At 35.8% G+C, this 18,232-nt stretch overlaps 1 protein-coding gene across 2 annotated transcripts in view; it reads right to left on the bottom strand.

The window, feature by feature from the left end:
- Positions 1–867: 867 nt before the first annotated feature.
- The window catches only part of TRPM7 (transient receptor potential cation channel subfamily M member 7), a 115,468-nt gene continuing 98,103 nt past the window's right edge, over positions 868–18,232 (bottom strand). For both annotated transcript variants that reach the window (XM_054565434.1, XM_054565435.1), the window contains exons 32-40: positions 16,291–16,316; positions 11,671–11,721; positions 11,524–11,589; positions 10,635–10,918; positions 10,413–10,495; positions 10,040–10,245; positions 5,917–5,968; positions 5,700–5,806; positions 868–2,245 (exon numbers count right to left, since the gene is read on the bottom strand). In XM_054565434.1, the coding sequence (XP_054421409.1) occupies positions 2,115–2,245; positions 5,700–5,806; positions 5,917–5,968; positions 10,040–10,245; positions 10,413–10,495; positions 10,635–10,918; positions 11,524–11,589; positions 11,671–11,721; positions 16,291–16,316 (1,006 nt within the window). In that variant the 3' untranslated portion in view covers positions 868–2,114. The remainder of the gene's footprint in view (positions 2,246–5,699; positions 5,807–5,916; positions 5,969–10,039; positions 10,246–10,412; positions 10,496–10,634; positions 10,919–11,523; positions 11,590–11,670; positions 11,722–16,290; positions 16,317–18,232) is intronic.

Below are 18,232 nucleotides of genomic sequence, written 5' to 3'. Positions count from 1 at the left end.
ATCATTGTGATCTCTATTCCTCAGGAGAGTTTGATATTGTGGGAAAACATTTTAAAATCACACTTTTTTAACAGTGGGCCTATTGCAAACCATGTACTATGCACATGTCCAGTGCTACTGTAGTGAAACATCCTAAGGGTCCTTTCCTCTGCAAAGTGTATCGTCTAGTGGGGTAAAAAGTCAAATAGTACCTATGAAGGCAACAGAGTTCAACTTGAAGGTGGGAAAGGAGGGTAATTTTTATATTTTTCCTTACATTTACAAAAAAAGTTTTGTATGTTCTAAGTCAATAAAGCATGAGGCTTCAGAACACAGATTCAAAGCCAGGTGGCCTGGGTTTGAATCCTAGTGCCACTACTTAGTAATTGCATAATCTTAGGAAAGTTACTTTACCTAATGCCTTGATTTTATAATTGACAAAATAGGATAATAATACCTACTTCAGAGGATTGTTATGAGGATTAAATGGGTTAATATATGTAAAGTATCTAGAGTAATGCCTGGCACACAATACTAAACGTTTTCTACTGTAATTATTTTGTAAAAATAATCAACGTAAAGTTAAACATCAATAGATAACCCATATCCCTGTTTTCTGACAAAACTAAAAGCAGATTAAAAACAACAACAACAGCAGCAACAGAGCAGGAAATCAAGATCAATTTAAACATTGTATAGGACAATAAAAAGTACTGGTGTACAAATGGTCCATTTAAAAAACTGACACTCTGAAAACAAATTAACACTCTGAAGATAGATATTTTTCAAAATGATTAAACTCACTAAACATTTGTAAACAAGAATAAATTTATTTAATTTCTTTTAAAGATTTAATGATATACAAAATGTATATAGTATAATATCTTTAATACATTTTTCTTTCTCCCCCCCCCATCAATATTAAACACTATTTAAACAGCTTATCTCTTCTTGCTTCGTCTGTATCTATGAGATACACTACTGAATACAAATAAGATTTACACTGCTCCTTCCCAAATAAAAATTAAAATTAGTACCTAGGAAACAAACAAACAAACAAAAAAATCAAAGCATAAAACTTTAGTCAGATGAAAAGCTTTTCTTGTTGAGTATTCAATAATATCTGGGGCAGTTAAATTACATTTTATTGGCATAAAGTTGCATTGCAATCTCCCGACATGATAATCCAATTCAATTTCTTAAATAAGCATCAAAAACAAAATTCATGTTTAGATGGTCCTACACAATTTTAAATATATGCAAGAGTTCATGTTTACATTCTGATTTGATATACTGGTCAATATAATCTTTGGAGAAGTATGTAACTTCCAGGTTGTCACTACAGGTATACATTTAAAAAAGTACTTTAAATTTTCTCACATGGTAACTTCCCTTGAACAATGAGTTAAGTTTCTCCTTTGACAAATTTACATTATACAAGTCAACCTATGGCTTTCTTCTACTTAATAATGACTTGATAAAACAATGTTTTTTAAAAAACCCACTAATACTTTTGCACAATTTGGGCTCTATTTAACAAAAAACTGGCTCTATCTTTAAACACAGTGCCTAACCCTGATTTGTTAAGTCCCTCTTAGAAAATGTTTCTCAGCTCAGGCTTCTTATATCCCTGTGGATCTAGAATTATAACAAGTTATCACCTTTCCATGGCCACCAAGCATCTAGCTGAGAACTAGTGACATCACCCCTGGACACACTAAAACACAATGAGGAAGACGTCTGACCGCCATTTAACCCAAAGGTCGGGTGGCCGCTTCATTTCGCTGCCAATACGTCTGCACTGACACCAAACTATGGTAGTGGTACTGTACCACATGAGAGAGTTATCACTCTCGTCAGAACAAAGTCAAATGAAGTCCTCTGCTAAAAAGAGCCCTTTCAAAAGTTACAAATACTAATTTTTCGTTACCTTTAAAATTTAACAGCTGCTAGCTGTATCCTATAGGGAGTTCCTGACTGACTAGTTTAATCATGTAAAAAAAAAAAATTGACCTTTTAACTGTTCCAGAACTAGCACATACAATTTGCACACTTTTCTATATTATCAATTTCCTCCTGAATGAAAAGTGACACAGTAACATTGTTGTGAGGTGTAGACAAAACCAATGATTCAGTTATAACATCAGACGAATAGAATTAGTTGATTCTGATTCTTTGGTGGCATTTCCAGGCTGAAGAGTCAAATCTGAAGGCTCATCCTGAGGAAATATGATTTTATCAGGTGTGTAGTCATTCCTCTTCAGGTCTATATTCACCATCCCAACAAAAAAAGGAAAAAAAAGTCATTATTTCTCAGAAATGGAAAATTAAGAATATTTCTATATCAATTTTCCTCTCAACGTGTCAGATCTATTTTCTATCAGGTTGTTATAAATTCAAAAGTCACAAAAATTCATACACATAAAAATGAAATCATTCATTCATCAAATAATTATACTTTGACCATGAGTCACTAACTCATCTAAGTGAGGAAATATAGCAATGAACAAGGCAGACAAGGTCATTGATCTCACCGAGTTTATATTCTAGTGGGTAAAGAAAAACAAATAGAAAAATGACAGAATTATTAATAACAAGTTGGTTTAAAGAAAACAGTGTGATGAGGCCCAGATGAGAGAAAGATTATCAAGTGATTCTTTTAGATAGGGCTGGGCAGAAAAGCCATAGGAAGTAAAATGTAATTAAAGACCTGAATATTGAGAAGTGACTATCAAAGCTCTAGGATGAATGTTCCAGGCAGTGAGGCAGGGAGCAAGGGGTTAACTGCAGACTGTAAGAAGGAAATAGACGGTGCATTCAAAGAGTGTCAAGAAGACAATATGGCTTGCACGTAGTTAATGAGGGGAAGAGTAGTACAAAATGAGGTCAAGCAGTAGTTAATGGCCAAGGGTTATAAAACTATAGTCTGTGAACCAAATCAGGCTGGCTGTTTTTGTAAATACTTTTATTAAAACGAAGCCCTGATCATTTGTTTATAAATTGTCTACCGCTACTTCAGCACTACAGTAGAGCCAAGTAGCTGAGACACAAGTCATTTGGCCCACAAACCCTAAAGTATTTGAAACTTCTTTTACAGAAGTTTCCTGATCCTTGATTTATGGCATGCAAGCTATGGCAAGGAGTACAGATTACCATAAAGATCAACGGGAAGGTATTAAGAAGTCTTAAGGGAAACGTAATCAGATTTGTTTTAAATGGCTATTCTGATTGTTATGTAAAGTATTGTTAGGGGGCAACTGGCAAGAATCCAGGAAACAAAACGGTGGCAACTGAGGATGAGAAATAGATAATTTCTAAGGAGATTTCAGAAACAGAGTTGACAGAATTTGACAGATTGGCTATGAAAGGTGGGGGCGGGGGGAAGAAAAGGGATTGGCTAGCTTTTAGGTTTAGAGCCTGAGCAATTGGGTAACCATTAAATGGAGAAGCAGAGTTTTGAGTACGGGCACCTGACAAAGAAAACTTCAGACTGAGATGGTTTCACTAGACAATTCTACCAAACATTTAGAGTGGGAATATCAATTCTACATAATCTATTCCCAAAAACAGAAGAGGTGTGAAAACTTCCAACTTAAGGTCAGAATTATCCTGATACCAAAAAAAGACAAAGACAGTACAAGAAAAGAAAAAGTCACAGGTCATCTTCATGAACAGAGATACAAAAATCCTTAATATCGGCAAACTGAATCCAGCAATATATGAAGATGATAATATAAAACGATAAAGTGGAGTGTGTCCTGGGAAAGAAGACTGGTTCAACATTTCAAAAATCAATCCATGTAATACTAACCAATCAAAGAAGAAAAACCAAATGGTCATATAAATAGATGCAGGAAAAAAATTCAACAAAATTTAATATCCACTTGGCATAAGCATTTTCAAGAAATGAGAAGATGATGTGTCCTCAGCCTAATAAAGTGCATTAACAAAATCCTTACAGTTAACATCATCTTAATAGTAAAAGAATGAATGCTTTTCCCCTTATGATCAGGAACAAAAGCAAGGTGTCTACTCTCACTATTCCTATTCAGCATTGTACTGGAATTCCTTGCCAGTACAAAAAGTCAAGAAAATAAAAGGCACAGTGGCTGGAAAGGAAGTAAAACTGTATCGACTGTCTACACAGAAAATTCCAAAAACTTTACCCAAAAGCCACAAAACCAAAAACCAAAAACACAAAAAAACCCAAAAACAAAGGAAACTCTTCCTAAAAAGAACTAAATGACTATGGGAGTAAGGGAGTTTTGGCAACGCTACAGGATACAAAGTCAATATACAAAAAAAGGGAAGAGGTATTTCTGTATACTAACAACAAACAATTAAATTTAAAAACAGTATCATCTACATGTTTATTATATGCTGGGCACTGTTCTAAGTATGTCACAAACACACTCATTTAATCCTCAAAAAAAAACCCAAAAATCGCTATGATATAGGTATTCTCTGGAGCCATGCAGTCTGGTTCCTAAGTCTAAGCCCTTAACTATCACATTATGGTTATAATGAGAGGGACTTTTAAAAAATACTGCTCAAGGGTGAGTCCCAGGCACCTGCAATTTTTAAAAAGGTCCACAGGAAATTCTGATGCACCCTAAAGGGTGAGAACCACTGGTTTATGCTATAAAACCAACAATTCAATAAGAACTTACATTCTTCAAATACTAGGTTGGCCAAAAAGTTCATTTGGTTTTTTTCTGTAAGATGGCTCTAGTGGCACTTAGTTCTCTTTAGCTTCATGTGAAAGTTTTGTTAGGCTGTATTGTAACAGCTGTCATATCAGTGTGCATTAAAAAAAAACTTATCAAAATTGGTGAATATTTGTGTAACCATTTTAATATTGACGATGGAAAGAAATACGCCACATTTTTGGCGTATTATACTTTATTATTTCAAGAAAGGTAAAAACACAAAAAAAGAATGTGCAGTGTATGGAGAAGGTGCTGTGACTGATCGAATGTGTCAAAAGTGGTTTGAGAAGTTTTGTGCTGGTGATTTCTCTCTGGATGATGCTCCACGGTCGGGTAGACCAGTTTAAGTTGGTAACGATCAAATCGAAACACTGAGAACAATCAACGTTAAACCACGTAAGAGACAGTAGACAAACTCAAAATATCCAAATCAATAAAGTTATTGGTGAAAATACAAAGTGTGTCTTTTGTTTTATGGAAAAAAACCCACACGAACTTTTTGGCCAACCCAATACAAATATGAAGTTACTATCGTGACAGAATATATCTGTAGTTCCTGTTCCCTTCTTTTCCCAAAGCCTTGACAGGCTAACTTGAAGTCTATCATCCTTCAGTTTTAGGCAAAGCTGACAGTTCCCCAGGTAGCATTCTCTGACCTCTAAGTTTGTGTTAAGTATTCCGTTTATCTGTTTTACTTTTTCTGTTTGGCATTTATGACAGTCCTATAACTCCCTACTGATCAATTTTCAAGATCTGACTAAATTCTACTGAAGGCAAGACACATATTTGTCTAGTTCCCTATGGTACTGTTAACATCTAGTACAATTTCTGGTATCTAACAGACACAGAATAGATATATTAAATGAATGAATTGTGTGTTTTTATAAGTAATGAAAGAAAGCATAGATTTATAACCAACAATATGCATCTGTGCCTCTGGCTTTACAGAAGTACTGTTGCAACTAACTTTGCTAAAAATTTATACATCATACTGACTAAGGAAATGTTTACCTGGAAGTTTAAGCTTTCTGCAGCAAGAATTACAGTGATGTTTTGCTCTAAAGTTTTTTATTGCATCTTCTCCCAGATTTGCTGGGCCAAAAACCATATCAGAGGATCTATGGCAATTGTAGTTTAAAAAAATAAAAAAAAAAGTTAGTTTATGCAAATAGAAATGCAGAACTTGAAATTATGAAATTGTCATAATAAAATTATAAAAATTCATTACCTCTTTTCTTCTGCTTTTATCACAGATGGGTCAGTCAAATTTTCACCCACACCTTTATACATATATGTAAAAAAGACAATTTATATTATGATTGATATAAACATTAACATTTGCAAAAGAAAGAGTCATGAGATTTTATAGCATCAACATTTACACATTAAATTATTCAAAAGACTTTTTCTCTCTTGACATTTCATAACTTGATTTATGACTTCAACACTGCACCAGGAACACAGCTCCTAAGATGTGACTCAGAGTTAAATGTTAGAGTTGGTAGGTATGCATGCAAGTTCCTGATGGCACCAGCTTCTGATGCAACAGGGCCAAGGTTACAAGCAAGTATCTGCTTATGTAAAAGGTCTACACAGTCTGCCATTGTTTTATCTCAGCAAAGAACTAGGTTCATAAAGATATAATCTATAGGCCATTTTAAATTTTAAAAATGTTTTGTGTTTTTAAAAATCACATACTAATGTACAGGATGAGGCAAAAGTAGGTTTACAGTTTGTATGAAAACTACCATAATTAATAAATAAAACACAAGAACAAACTCTTTGTCTCACATACTCACAAATGTAAACCTACTTTTGCCCCACCCTGTATGAATCCATCTTCTTAAAAAAGATATCATAAAGAATAAGACTGTGACCCTGACCGGGTGGCTCAGTTTGTTGGAGCATCATCCCATACACCAAAAGGTTGCAGGTTCAATTCCTGGTCAGGGCACATACTTAGGTTGTGGGTTTGATCCCCAGTTGCGGTGCATACGGGAGGCAACTGATTGATGTTTCTCTCTCACATCTATGTTTTTTTTCCTCTCTCTCTCCTCTCTCTCTAAAAATCAAAAAACCTATCTTTGGGTGAGGATAAAAAAAAAGAAATAAGATTGTGAACAATTTCCTTTCCCTCCAGCTCTCCCCAGAGGTGTTTAAAGTGTGGTTTAAAAGTCTATCTTATCTCTTCATTCATGTAAGTAAATAAAGAACACCAACTGACATGTATGATCACAAATATTTAACCCAGTAGAATGAAATCCAATAAAATGGTTACAATCTCACAATTTAGAAAAAGTCAGAATTAGAATGTGATAACTACTTTCTACTCATCAGATTGGCAAAAATTAAGAATGTTCAGTACTGGAGAAATTGAGGAGAAATGGGTACTCATAGAGTGTTGAATATGAATTCCTACAACCTTTTGGAAAAGAAACCTGGTAGCACACTTATTAAAACTGCACTTATCTCTTCTTGTTAATTGTCTTCTTGACAATTTAGAAATCTACTTTATGAAAATAAAAGTAGCAGTACATGAGTATGCTTATCACTGTACTCCTGGTAAAAGCCCCCAAAATCCCTGCATCAAAAACAAAACAGCAAAAAGAGGGTAAATGTCTCTCAATAGAGGGTATAAATCATGCTATAGTTCCATATTAGACACTCTCATGCAGCTATGAAGTAACTCAGATTTATCAGTAATGACCCAGAAGATGCCCATGACATATTATTGTTAGGTGGAAAAAAACAAGTGACACACACACACACACACACACACACACACACACACACACACACGCACACCCCCCCCCATGCTCCTTGCTGAAGATAAATCACAACACAAAACAAAATGCTTAAAAATAAGAAAAAAAGCACCTCCATTGTGTATTTCAGAGAGGTAAAAGAGCAGTAATGGTGAGAACACTTTGTTCTTTATATTTTTCTACATTGTTTGTAGTAACCATCTAAATAAAAAATTTCTATGAAAAAAATGTCTCCATAAATGCTGATTATGTAGATACCAGCACAACTATTTTGCTTACTAAAACTAACTTGTCTTTTAAATTAATAGGTCAGACAAAATCTGTTTAGCCTTACTTCCTGGATGTTTAGAGATAATTAAATGATACTTATTTTAAGAATATACTTTAAGATCCTTTTCACTTAACTAGATTGACCTAATAATATACACCAGATAGTCACTATATGAGGTCTGTCTGGAAAAAGTCCAGCCATTGTTAATATAACAAGCATGGTTTGTGCAACATTGATGTATCCTGGCAGCCAAGGAGTGTGGACTGGAACGCACGTATGAACCATGACAACTGCACTGTACTAGTCAGTGGTGGGGGGGTAGGGGCGGTAGACGTTTTTGAGTGGGCATGTGTACTGTGTGGCCATCACATTTAAAATGACTGAATGAGTAGGGCAACGAATCTGCATCACATTTTGTGTAAAGCTTGAACATTCCTCTGTGGAAACTATTTGGATGATTCAGAAGGCTGCAGCTATCGGCAACTGGTGACTGGCAGCTTCACCACGGCATGCCCGCTCACGCATCACATCTCGTGCAGTTTCTTGGAGAAACATCAAATCACCCAGGTGACTCAGTCCCCCTACAGCCCAGATTTGGTGCCCTGCACCTTTTGATTTTTCCCAAAACTGAAATCATCTTTGAAAGGGAAAAGATTTCAGTGTTGATGAGATTCCGAAAAATACAATGAGGCAGCTGATGGTGACTGGGAGAGCTGCATGAGGTCCCAAGTTTCCTACTTTGAAGGAGACTGAGGTGTCACTGTCCTATGTACTATGTTTCTTGTATGTTCTTCAATAGGTGTCTCTATTTTTCATATTACATGGCTAATACCTCCGGAAAAACTTCATATGTATACTATTTAATCATTTATGTAATATGATGAACTACTGAAAAAAAGAATAGTTGTTTTTACAGAGTTTCTTTCTTGAGCTGAATCAGTATCAACTTCTTGCTTTTCAGCATATATCTTATATTTGTATCTATATAACGAAAGAAGTCATCAAGTGATAAACACTCTGAACTACTATTCTTATGTGACTTTGAAATCTGGAATCTGGTCTGTGTTGACATTTGAAACTAAAACTTCTCTTTAAGGAAAAAATTACGAAAACTATAATATTAAACTTTCATCCAGGTACAGCTGGCTACTTGCTCAATTTTATTTACCTCTGACCTTGTCATGAAGCTGCATAGACATTATGCTAAGCAGCTCTGCCCTCCCCCAGACACTTTTTTTTTTCTTTTACATGAATGACACACTTTCTATAAAAGGTGGCTAGGATCAGTTTTTCCCTCCTTTGTAACATGCTGCCCTACTCGCCAAGTGCTGGAATCTATTCCCTACCTTTTGAATCTGGGCTGTCCTTATTATTTGCTCTGACCAGGAAAATGTGGCAGAAGGGATGTGGGCCAGTTCTGGGCCTGGCTCTAAGAGTTTCTGCCTTTTCTCTGGAAGAAGCCAGCTACCATGTAAGAAGTCTAGGTGACCTAAAACTACGATGCCATCAGAAAGCAAAGTTATTAGCTAATCGTGTGGAGAGATCACTTGGTAGAAACCTGAGGAATTCAACTGTCATTGAACAGAGGCCTCAGATTTTTGACTCCAGTCAAGCTGTGCAAGCTAACATCAAGCCATTCAAACCATCTGAAGGAACAGCAGAGATGAGTAATTCCTACCATGCTCCACCCAAATTCCCCAAAGAACTATAAGCAAATAAAATGATTGTTTTAATCCACTAAATATTTATGTAGTTTAGTTCACAATAAGAGATAAAACATGGTCCTGGCTGGGTAGCTCAGCTGGTTAGACTGTTGTCCCAATACGCCAAGGTTGTGCACTGGATCCCTAGCCAGGCACATACAAGAATCAACCAATGAATGCACAAATAAATGGAACAACAAATTGATGTTCTCTCCTCCTCTCTCCCTACTTTTCTCTCTAAAATGAAAAAATAAAGAGAGAGAGAGAGAGAGAGAGACAACATAAACACCAGAAACAATCCAGATACTTATTGTTTTAAAAAAAATGGTCTTCATACTTTTAAAAGACTAAGCCTCCACATGTAAGAACAGCATAGGGGATTTTACATGTTTTTGCTTATCAAAACATCTGTATTACCAAAATAACAATAAGATAGATATATCTTGATGGCTATATGTTATAGCTGTTATTGACTTGCCTTTAAAACTAGATTCTACTGACCTGAGATTTATCTAACTATAAATTAGCAGATTTCTGTACATTATTCATAACACATGAATAGGTGAGAACATACTGCACAATTTCACTTTAGCAATACTTTAATAAATTTACCTTGTAAATCAAGTACCAGTAACTCCCCTCTTGTATATTCATAAGTCCAGTGGCTAAAGGCTAGCATGATCTCTTCCAGTGTATTAGTTGGAATAATCTCATCACCGTTATTATTATTGTATTTTCTAAATTCTCCAGTCATACATTCTTCCACAGCAAACCACTGTCCTGCTGAATGGCAATACAGCAGGAAAACTTCAAGGAACCTTATGAAAAATGGTTATAGATATTACTAGAAGTTCTGTTAATAAAGTTCTAATTGATCTTTAAAATGAGTAAATAATTACATATTCAGCAACAATAATAAGGTCAAAAGAGAATGCTATCCACATAAAACTAAAAGATCCCATCCCACCAAAATTTAAAGATTTACCTTGGAGAATATGGTATGGATTTGGGTTTCATTTGGTTGAAGGCAAATGTGAGCTTTTGTGCTGCTCTCTGTTGCTGGATTTCCTACAGAACAGGAAAACAAACAAACAAATAAACTTTTGTTCAACATTAAAACTAAGATTTTATTTGGTTTATTATACTTTAGAAATGAAAACATGAAGTTTAAATAACATTCCACTGTTATGCATTCACTAGCACTTACTCTGAGACAGAGATGTAGGACAGTATCTTCTTTGTAAATACTTGACCATGTGTTAACCACCTCAGGAAGAAAAGATTTGATAATATATAGATGCCCTGATTTGAGAATATCATGTTCTGACCAGGTACACTGTACTTTGACAGCTCTCCGTAAGCCTCCTCCCATCTCTTCTTTACTTAAAAACTCTATTTTGGCACAGAGGCCTAACTGAGACCAAGAAGACATGCTGTTATTCAATATGCTGGGCGAACTCTCTTCCAAACGATACACTGTGACAGGCTCACCTGCAACATAAATGAATATATTTTAAGGTCAAATTATGACACTTTAAAAATGACAAAGGAGAATAAAAACTGAGAGGTATCTTTGGTTAAGGTTTAGGAATAGAAGAAATGAGTCAAGTTGTAGAAGATAAAAGAACGTAAAGGGCAACAAATACTCTGAAAAGAATCTGCTAATATCTCTGCATTTGTGTGTATTTAGGAATGATAAGCCTTTGAAAAATTGTGAACATTTTCCAGGAAAACTTTTAGAAAGCAACTGGACTGCTATACATTCCTAAGTTAAATTTTTCAGGAGGTTAAAAGTCTCTGTTCCACAAGCCCTGTGATGTCAGTGTACTTTTGCTTTCATTATTACACAATGGAGTAAGAGGTTTCAGAATTAGAGCTGTACCACTGCTGCTGGACATGCATGGAACAGAGAAATTTAATGCTTTTGATACTTCCTTTTTCTATTTAAACATGCCTGACTGTTGTAGTAGTGAGGTTTAATTAAATTTATATAAAACTGACACTACTTCATGAGATGCTTCTTCTGCCACCACCCATGTTCTATATTATAGCTAAAAAGCATATAATAATAAAGGGTTTCTCTTTTATTTCTTTACCTCTTGGAGGCACAGGTGTAAATGGAATGCTCTGGGATAATCTCATCAAGTTATTTCTTTCCACAGCTGCATAAAAATGAGAGAGAAATAATGAAATCCCTAAAAGCTAAAAAGTATTTATTAAATTTCATTTTTAATATTACTGACCTGAGTAATAGTAATTTGTATCCATAACTGGCTTAAATGGAGAGGCAAGACCTATAATAACAAATAAACAAGCGAGACTCTTTTAAAAGTACTAATGCAGCATAAATTTTTGTTCATTTTCATATAATCATCCTAAGTTTCCCTTATGTAAGCTCCTTCCACACACACACACACAACCCACAAAAATAAAACATGTCCATCATGTGCCATTTTACCTCATATCATTATGCCAGATTAGTGGTAATTGTGCACTCAGATACTTGGAAGGGAAAAAGGACATGTTTCACACTCTCCTGTCATAAACTGCTTTCTTCCTATACCCCCTACTCAAAAGAGAAGTATCTTTTAGTTTTGGATCTTTGGGGGCTGAGGCCTGCAGTCATGTTAACTATTTTAGTGGGTTCACCATGAAAAGACAAACTTTTGGAATGTGAAACATACCCTCTTCCATCTCTAAATATAATTGAGGACTTTACTTTTTACCTGTACTAAGAATGATAGAAAATAAATGGAATATACTACGTGTTAACTTTCTAGAATATAAATGAAAAAGAACCTACTGTCTTGCAGAAGGAATTTAGTCAACAGTTTTAATACTGTGTGACAGTATAAAATATATATACATATGTACACACACACACTCTATAGGACAAGAGAGGAGGGGGTATCAGTTGCCTCCTAGATGAAGAGAGGCTGAAGGCTCATGTAAGAAATCACCCATGGAATAAAGACATAACCAAGAAAGAAAACTATAGGGCAGTATTGCTGATGAACAGAGATGCAAAAATTCTCAACAAAATACTCACAAACTGCATCCAACAATACATTAAAAAGATCATCCACCATGATCAAGTGAGATTCATCCCTGGGATGCAAGGATGGTTCAATATTTGCAAATCAATAAACATAACACATCACATAAACGAAAGACAGACAAAAACCACATGATCATGTCAATAGATGGGGAAAAAGCATTCGATAAAGTATAGTGCCCATTTATGATAAAGACACTCAGCAAGGTGAGAATAAAGGGGGCATACCTCAACATAATAAAGGCCCTAAATGAAAAACTTACAGCCAACCTCATACTCAATGAGCAAAAACTAAAAGCTTTCCTACTAAGATCAGAAACAAGACATGGATGTCTGCTTTTACCAGTTTTATTCAACATAGTACTGAAGTCCAAGCCATAGCAATCAGATGAGAAAAAGAAATAAAAGGCATCCAAACTGGAAAGGAGGAAGTAAAAATATCATTGTTTGCAGATGACATGATAGTATACATAGAAAACTGCATAGACTCCACCAAAAAACTACTCAACCTAATAAATGAATTTGGCAAAACAGCAGGATACAAAGTCAATATTCAGAAATCGAAGGCATTTTTGTATGCCAACAATGAAGTATCAGAATCAGACATCAGGGAAAAATCCCATTTGCTATAGCAACAAGAAAAATAAAGTACCTAGGAATAAATTTAACCAGGAGGTAAAAGGCCTGTACACAGAAAACTATGTAACACTGAAGAAAGAAATTAAGGAAGACACAAATAAATGGAAGCATACACCATGTTCATGGATTAGAGGGATTAACATCATCAAAATGTCCATACTACCCACAGCAAATTATAGATTCAACGCAATCCTTATTAAAATACCAATGATGTATTTCACAGACATAGAACAAACATTTAAAAAATTTATATGGAAATATAAATGACCCTAAATACCTGCAGCAATTTTGAGAAAGAAAAACAAAGTAGGAGGGATCACAATATCTGACATCAAACTATATTACAAGGCCACTGCAATCAAAACAGTCTGGTACTGGCTTAACAGACACAAAGATCAATGGAACAGAACAAAGAGCCCAGAAATAAACCCATGTTTCTATGGTCAATTAATATTCAACAAAGGGTGCAGAAGCATAAAAGGGAGTAAAAATAGCCTCTTCAGCAAATGGTGTTGGGAGAACTGGACAACTACATGCAAAAAATTGAAATTTGGCCATCAACTTACGTCATACACACACACAAAAAACTCAAGATGGATAAAAGACTTAAATGTAAGCCATGACACCATAAAAGTCCTAGAGGAAAACATAGGCAGGAAACTCTCAGATACTCCACGTAGCAATATGTTCACTGATATGTCCCCTAGAGTAAGGGACAGTAGGGGAAAAAAATAAACAAATGGGACTTCATCAAAATAAGAAGCTTCTGCACGGTTAAAGAAAACATCAGCAAAATGAAAAGGGAGACAACTGTATGGGAAAATATATTTGCCAATGATACCTCAGACAGGGGTTTGATCTCCAAAATATATAAAGAACTCACACAACTCCACTCCAGGAAGACAAACAATCCAATTGAAAAATGGGCAAAGGACCTGAACACACACCTCTCCAAGGAGGACATAAACAGGGCCCAGAGACATATGAAAGGATGCTCAGTATCACTAGTCATCAGAGAAATGCAAATTAAAACCACAATGAGGTACCACTTCACACCAGTCAGAATGGCCATCTTAAACAGATTAACAAACAACAAGGGCTAGCAAGGTTGTGGAGAAAAGGGAATCCTAGTACATTGTTGGTGGGAATGCAGACTGGTGTAGCCACTGTGGAAAACGGTTTGGAATTTCCTCAAAAAGCTAAAAATGGAACTGCCTTTTGACCCAGCAATTCCACTGCTGGGATTATACCCTAACAATCCCAAAACACCAATTCAAAAGAACCCACGCACCCCAATGTTCACAGCAGCACAATTTATAATAGCCAAGTGCTGGAAGCAACCTAAGTGCCCATCAGTAAATGAGTGGATCAAAAAACTATGGTATATTTACACAATGGAATACTATGCAGCAGAAAGAAAGAAGGAAAGAGCTACTACCCTTCATGATAGAATGGATGGAACTGGAGAACATTATGCTAAGTGAAATAAGCCAGGGGGTGAAAGACAAATACCATATGATCTCACCTATAAATGAAACCTAATCAGCAGAGCAAGCAGGCAAGGAAAATATGACCAGCAACACTGAAAGAAAGAAGAAACTGACAGGGACAGGAGGGAGGGAGAGAGAGACGGAGGGGGGGAGGGGGTAGTGGGGAAAGGAAGGGGAAGGGTCAGATCAAGGAACAGGTGTGAAGGACACATGGACAAAGCCAAGGCGGGAAAGGATTGAGGGGGGGCGGTGGGGCAGGAGAAAGTGGTGGCAGGTAAATGGAGACAAGTTTCTTTGAATGAAAGAAAGAGAGATAGGGAGAAAGAGAGAGAGAGGGAGAAGGAAGGAAGGAAGGGAGGGAGGGAGGAAGGAAGGAAATCACCCATGGAGCTTTTTATACAACTACCCAGATCTCACTCCAAATTACTCTAATTCTGTAGGTATGTATCATCATACAAATGATCCCCTACAAGTATTCAGATATGTAACCAAGACTGCAACTTAATGATCAAGAGTATAGGGATACCTGTAGGAAGTAAAGCTACAGAAGCAAGGAATACCAAACTGTTATGAGCCAAATATGCCATGCTAAGAAAGGACACTGGGTTCTGTACAACGACAGTGGGGAAAATGTAAAGCAAAGAAGTGACAAGATCAGATCTTTTAGAAGAATAATGTTGGTGGCAGAACAGAAGATAGGCTATAAGAAAGGGTAAGTTGGCACAACCACTTTGGAAACCTATTTGCCAGTAACTACTACATGTGAACATATGCATACCATGTTACCTAGCAATTCCACTCTGAGGTATATTTCCCAAACAAAATGAACAAGAATGCTCCTGCCCGCACTCTTCATAATAGCCACACACTGGAGGCTACTGAAATGCCCATCAGATAGTAGTATGGATAAGCAAATTCAGAATTTTCACACAAGAAATCCTGTATTGTAGTGAGAATTCATAAACCACGACACACAGCAATACTGATGAATCTCATAAAACATGTTAGGAGGAAGCCAGACACAAAAGAGTAGGTATCGTATCATTCCATTTATAACACATACACACACACACAGGCGAACTAATCTATTTTGTTTTTTGGGGGCAGGGATTCTAACAAGAGGAGGACACACAAGGAGCTGGGATATTGGCAACATTGGGATCTGAGGGCTGATAACATGGGTATGCCGACTTAATGAGAATTCACTGAGGTGAAGGCTTATCTGCACATTTCTGTATAGATATACACTTCAATAAAAGGTTTACAAACTGAAAGCAGCAGCAGGATATATAGTGGAGAATGAACGATAGAGATATTTAGGAGGCAACTACAATAGGACTTTGTGAGTGCAAGGTCATGGGGGTCAAGAATAGCTACCACTCAAGTTTTACCTAGCTAAATGAAACAGCATCATCACTACAACAGGGACTATAAGCGAAGGAGCAGTCTGGGTTGCAAGGATGAAGAGGAAAGGTTGGTAGTAAAGAGATCATCATTCACCGGGTGACTCCAAACATCTATATTAAAGAGAAACTAGTTGAGGAAAGAACATTGTACTACATTGGCTTTTTAAAACATCAATTCTATAATTCCTTACCAAGGATAATGTAGTATTTGCTATAATAACTCAATATGATCCTCTCATTTTTTTTCACATTAAATCTACCACATGGACTCACCATTCAATGTTCCTTCTTCAGATGGTCTAAAGAAATACCAAAAAATATATTTTAAGTTATATCATAACTTTACTTTTAGCTACCCATAATTTTTTATGAAGTTACTATGATTTAATATAATGTTATTAAGGAACTCTGAGGTTCAGATTCACTTTTGTTTAAATATTTGTCATTTCCCTTAATCCAATGCTAATTCATACATGGATAAGTATACACATATATCCATATGCATATACTTTTATCAACAACTTGTATCTCCAATTTAGGCCAACATAAGTATTATTAGCAGTCTGGTGCCAAACTGATAGTTCAATACTAATATAATAAAATATTCCATTCAATGATGTCTTTATTTGTGGAGATTCATTTTAATACTGTAACAATGCCTTGAAATGACTTTTTAGGATTCCAGAAATACTTCAGTAGAATTGATGGACAAAGAACTGAGAGAAAAGCAAATAGTTGTCATATTGCAAATCTCAATTGTTAATATTGAACAAAATCCTTTTCCAATATTGAATGTATTATTCATATGAAGGTATGCTTATACCAAGTGTGGAGGTTCTATTTAATTCCATGATTCCAGTGCAAATTAGAGAAATAGGTGTAAAGGAGAGTGAAATAAAAATGGGTTAGAGGTTTAACCCTCCCATTATACAGCGATGTGCCTTGCTGAGGACTAAAAGAACTAGAACCAGAAAGGACCTCCAAGAAGAGAGAACCATTGCACACTCTTTAGAGGTGTTAAATTCTATCTGATCCTGATGTTTCCTGTTGATTTTCACTTTAATAACATAAAACATTTTTTTAGGAAGTATTTTGACCCTAGGATAATTTTTTGTCTGCTGCTGATAAACTATTCTTCTCAGTACCCAAAGAATGCTGACCTGTTCCACTTTTCTGGGTACCTCTAAGGGTCAACATCCGTAGGACAATGTCATCCTGTTAGCTAAATTAAAATCAATTTTAAGTACCTATTTTGTATTTTGGTTACAAAAGACAGTATTCTCTCCCTGGCTGGTGTGGCTCAGTGGATTGAGCATTGGCCTGTGAACCAAAGGGTTGCAGGCTAGGTCCCCAGTAGGGGGACGCTCGAGAGGCAGCAACACACTGATGTTTCTCTCCTACCTTTCCCCTCTGTCTAAAAATAAATAAATTATAAAAGATTAAAAAAAAGATAGTATTCTCTCAAGAGGTCTCATATAGCTAGGTTTTCCAAATGCCCTTCAGGGCCAGGGTACCCAAAGAAACTGAATAACTGCAATATCCATGTGGCATTTGGTTTATTTTCTTTGGTATATATTCCATATATTTCTGATGCACAGAAGGAACTGGGAAAAACACTGTAGAATACATAATAATTTCCTTCAAATTGTTCCCTTTTCAAGTTGTCCGTATCAGAATATCAACTTTCCCGTACTTCCAGTATCAAATGGATGCCAAAGACTTTATTTAATTTCCTTTTGAACCCTAAAATACTAATTCCCAGGCTGGAAATACAGATATTATCTTTGTTTCTTCTTTATCTTTATGTTTAACCTATACTAAAAATTTTTATTCTCTGGAGATGATCGCCCGTCAGACTGCCTTTTGTTTCCACTATTGGTTCTGGATTACCACATCAGCTTTCTAGTGGATTTCCCTGGATGGAGTCTTTCTAATGCATACTGTGTATTACTGCTTTAATTATCAAAAGAATTTTCCAAAAGCAGATGCAAGGTTTGTTGATTCGAACGATGGACAGAGAAGTTACACAAAGGCAAACCTCAAGTGTCAAACTAGGTCTCTAAACAAATTTATTCAAGATTAAGTTGGAAAAAACCCCACCCCTAAATACTAAAATAATCGTATCATTGTAAGGATGATTTTAGTAGAATTGTAATTACAGTATAATTATAACTATATAAAATTATAAATTTAAATAAATACATTAACTCATAAT

Source organism: Pteronotus mesoamericanus, unplaced genomic scaffold, assembly GCF_021234165.1.
Source record: "Pteronotus mesoamericanus isolate MK-2021 breed Mesoamerican mustached bat unplaced genomic scaffold, CSHL_Meso_final contig_164, whole genome shotgun sequence".
Classification (NCBI taxonomy): domain Eukaryota; kingdom Metazoa; phylum Chordata; class Mammalia; order Chiroptera; family Mormoopidae; genus Pteronotus; species Pteronotus mesoamericanus.
The sequence above is the reverse complement of the archived record's forward strand: the minus strand, read 5'-3'. Positions and strand labels throughout refer to the sequence as shown.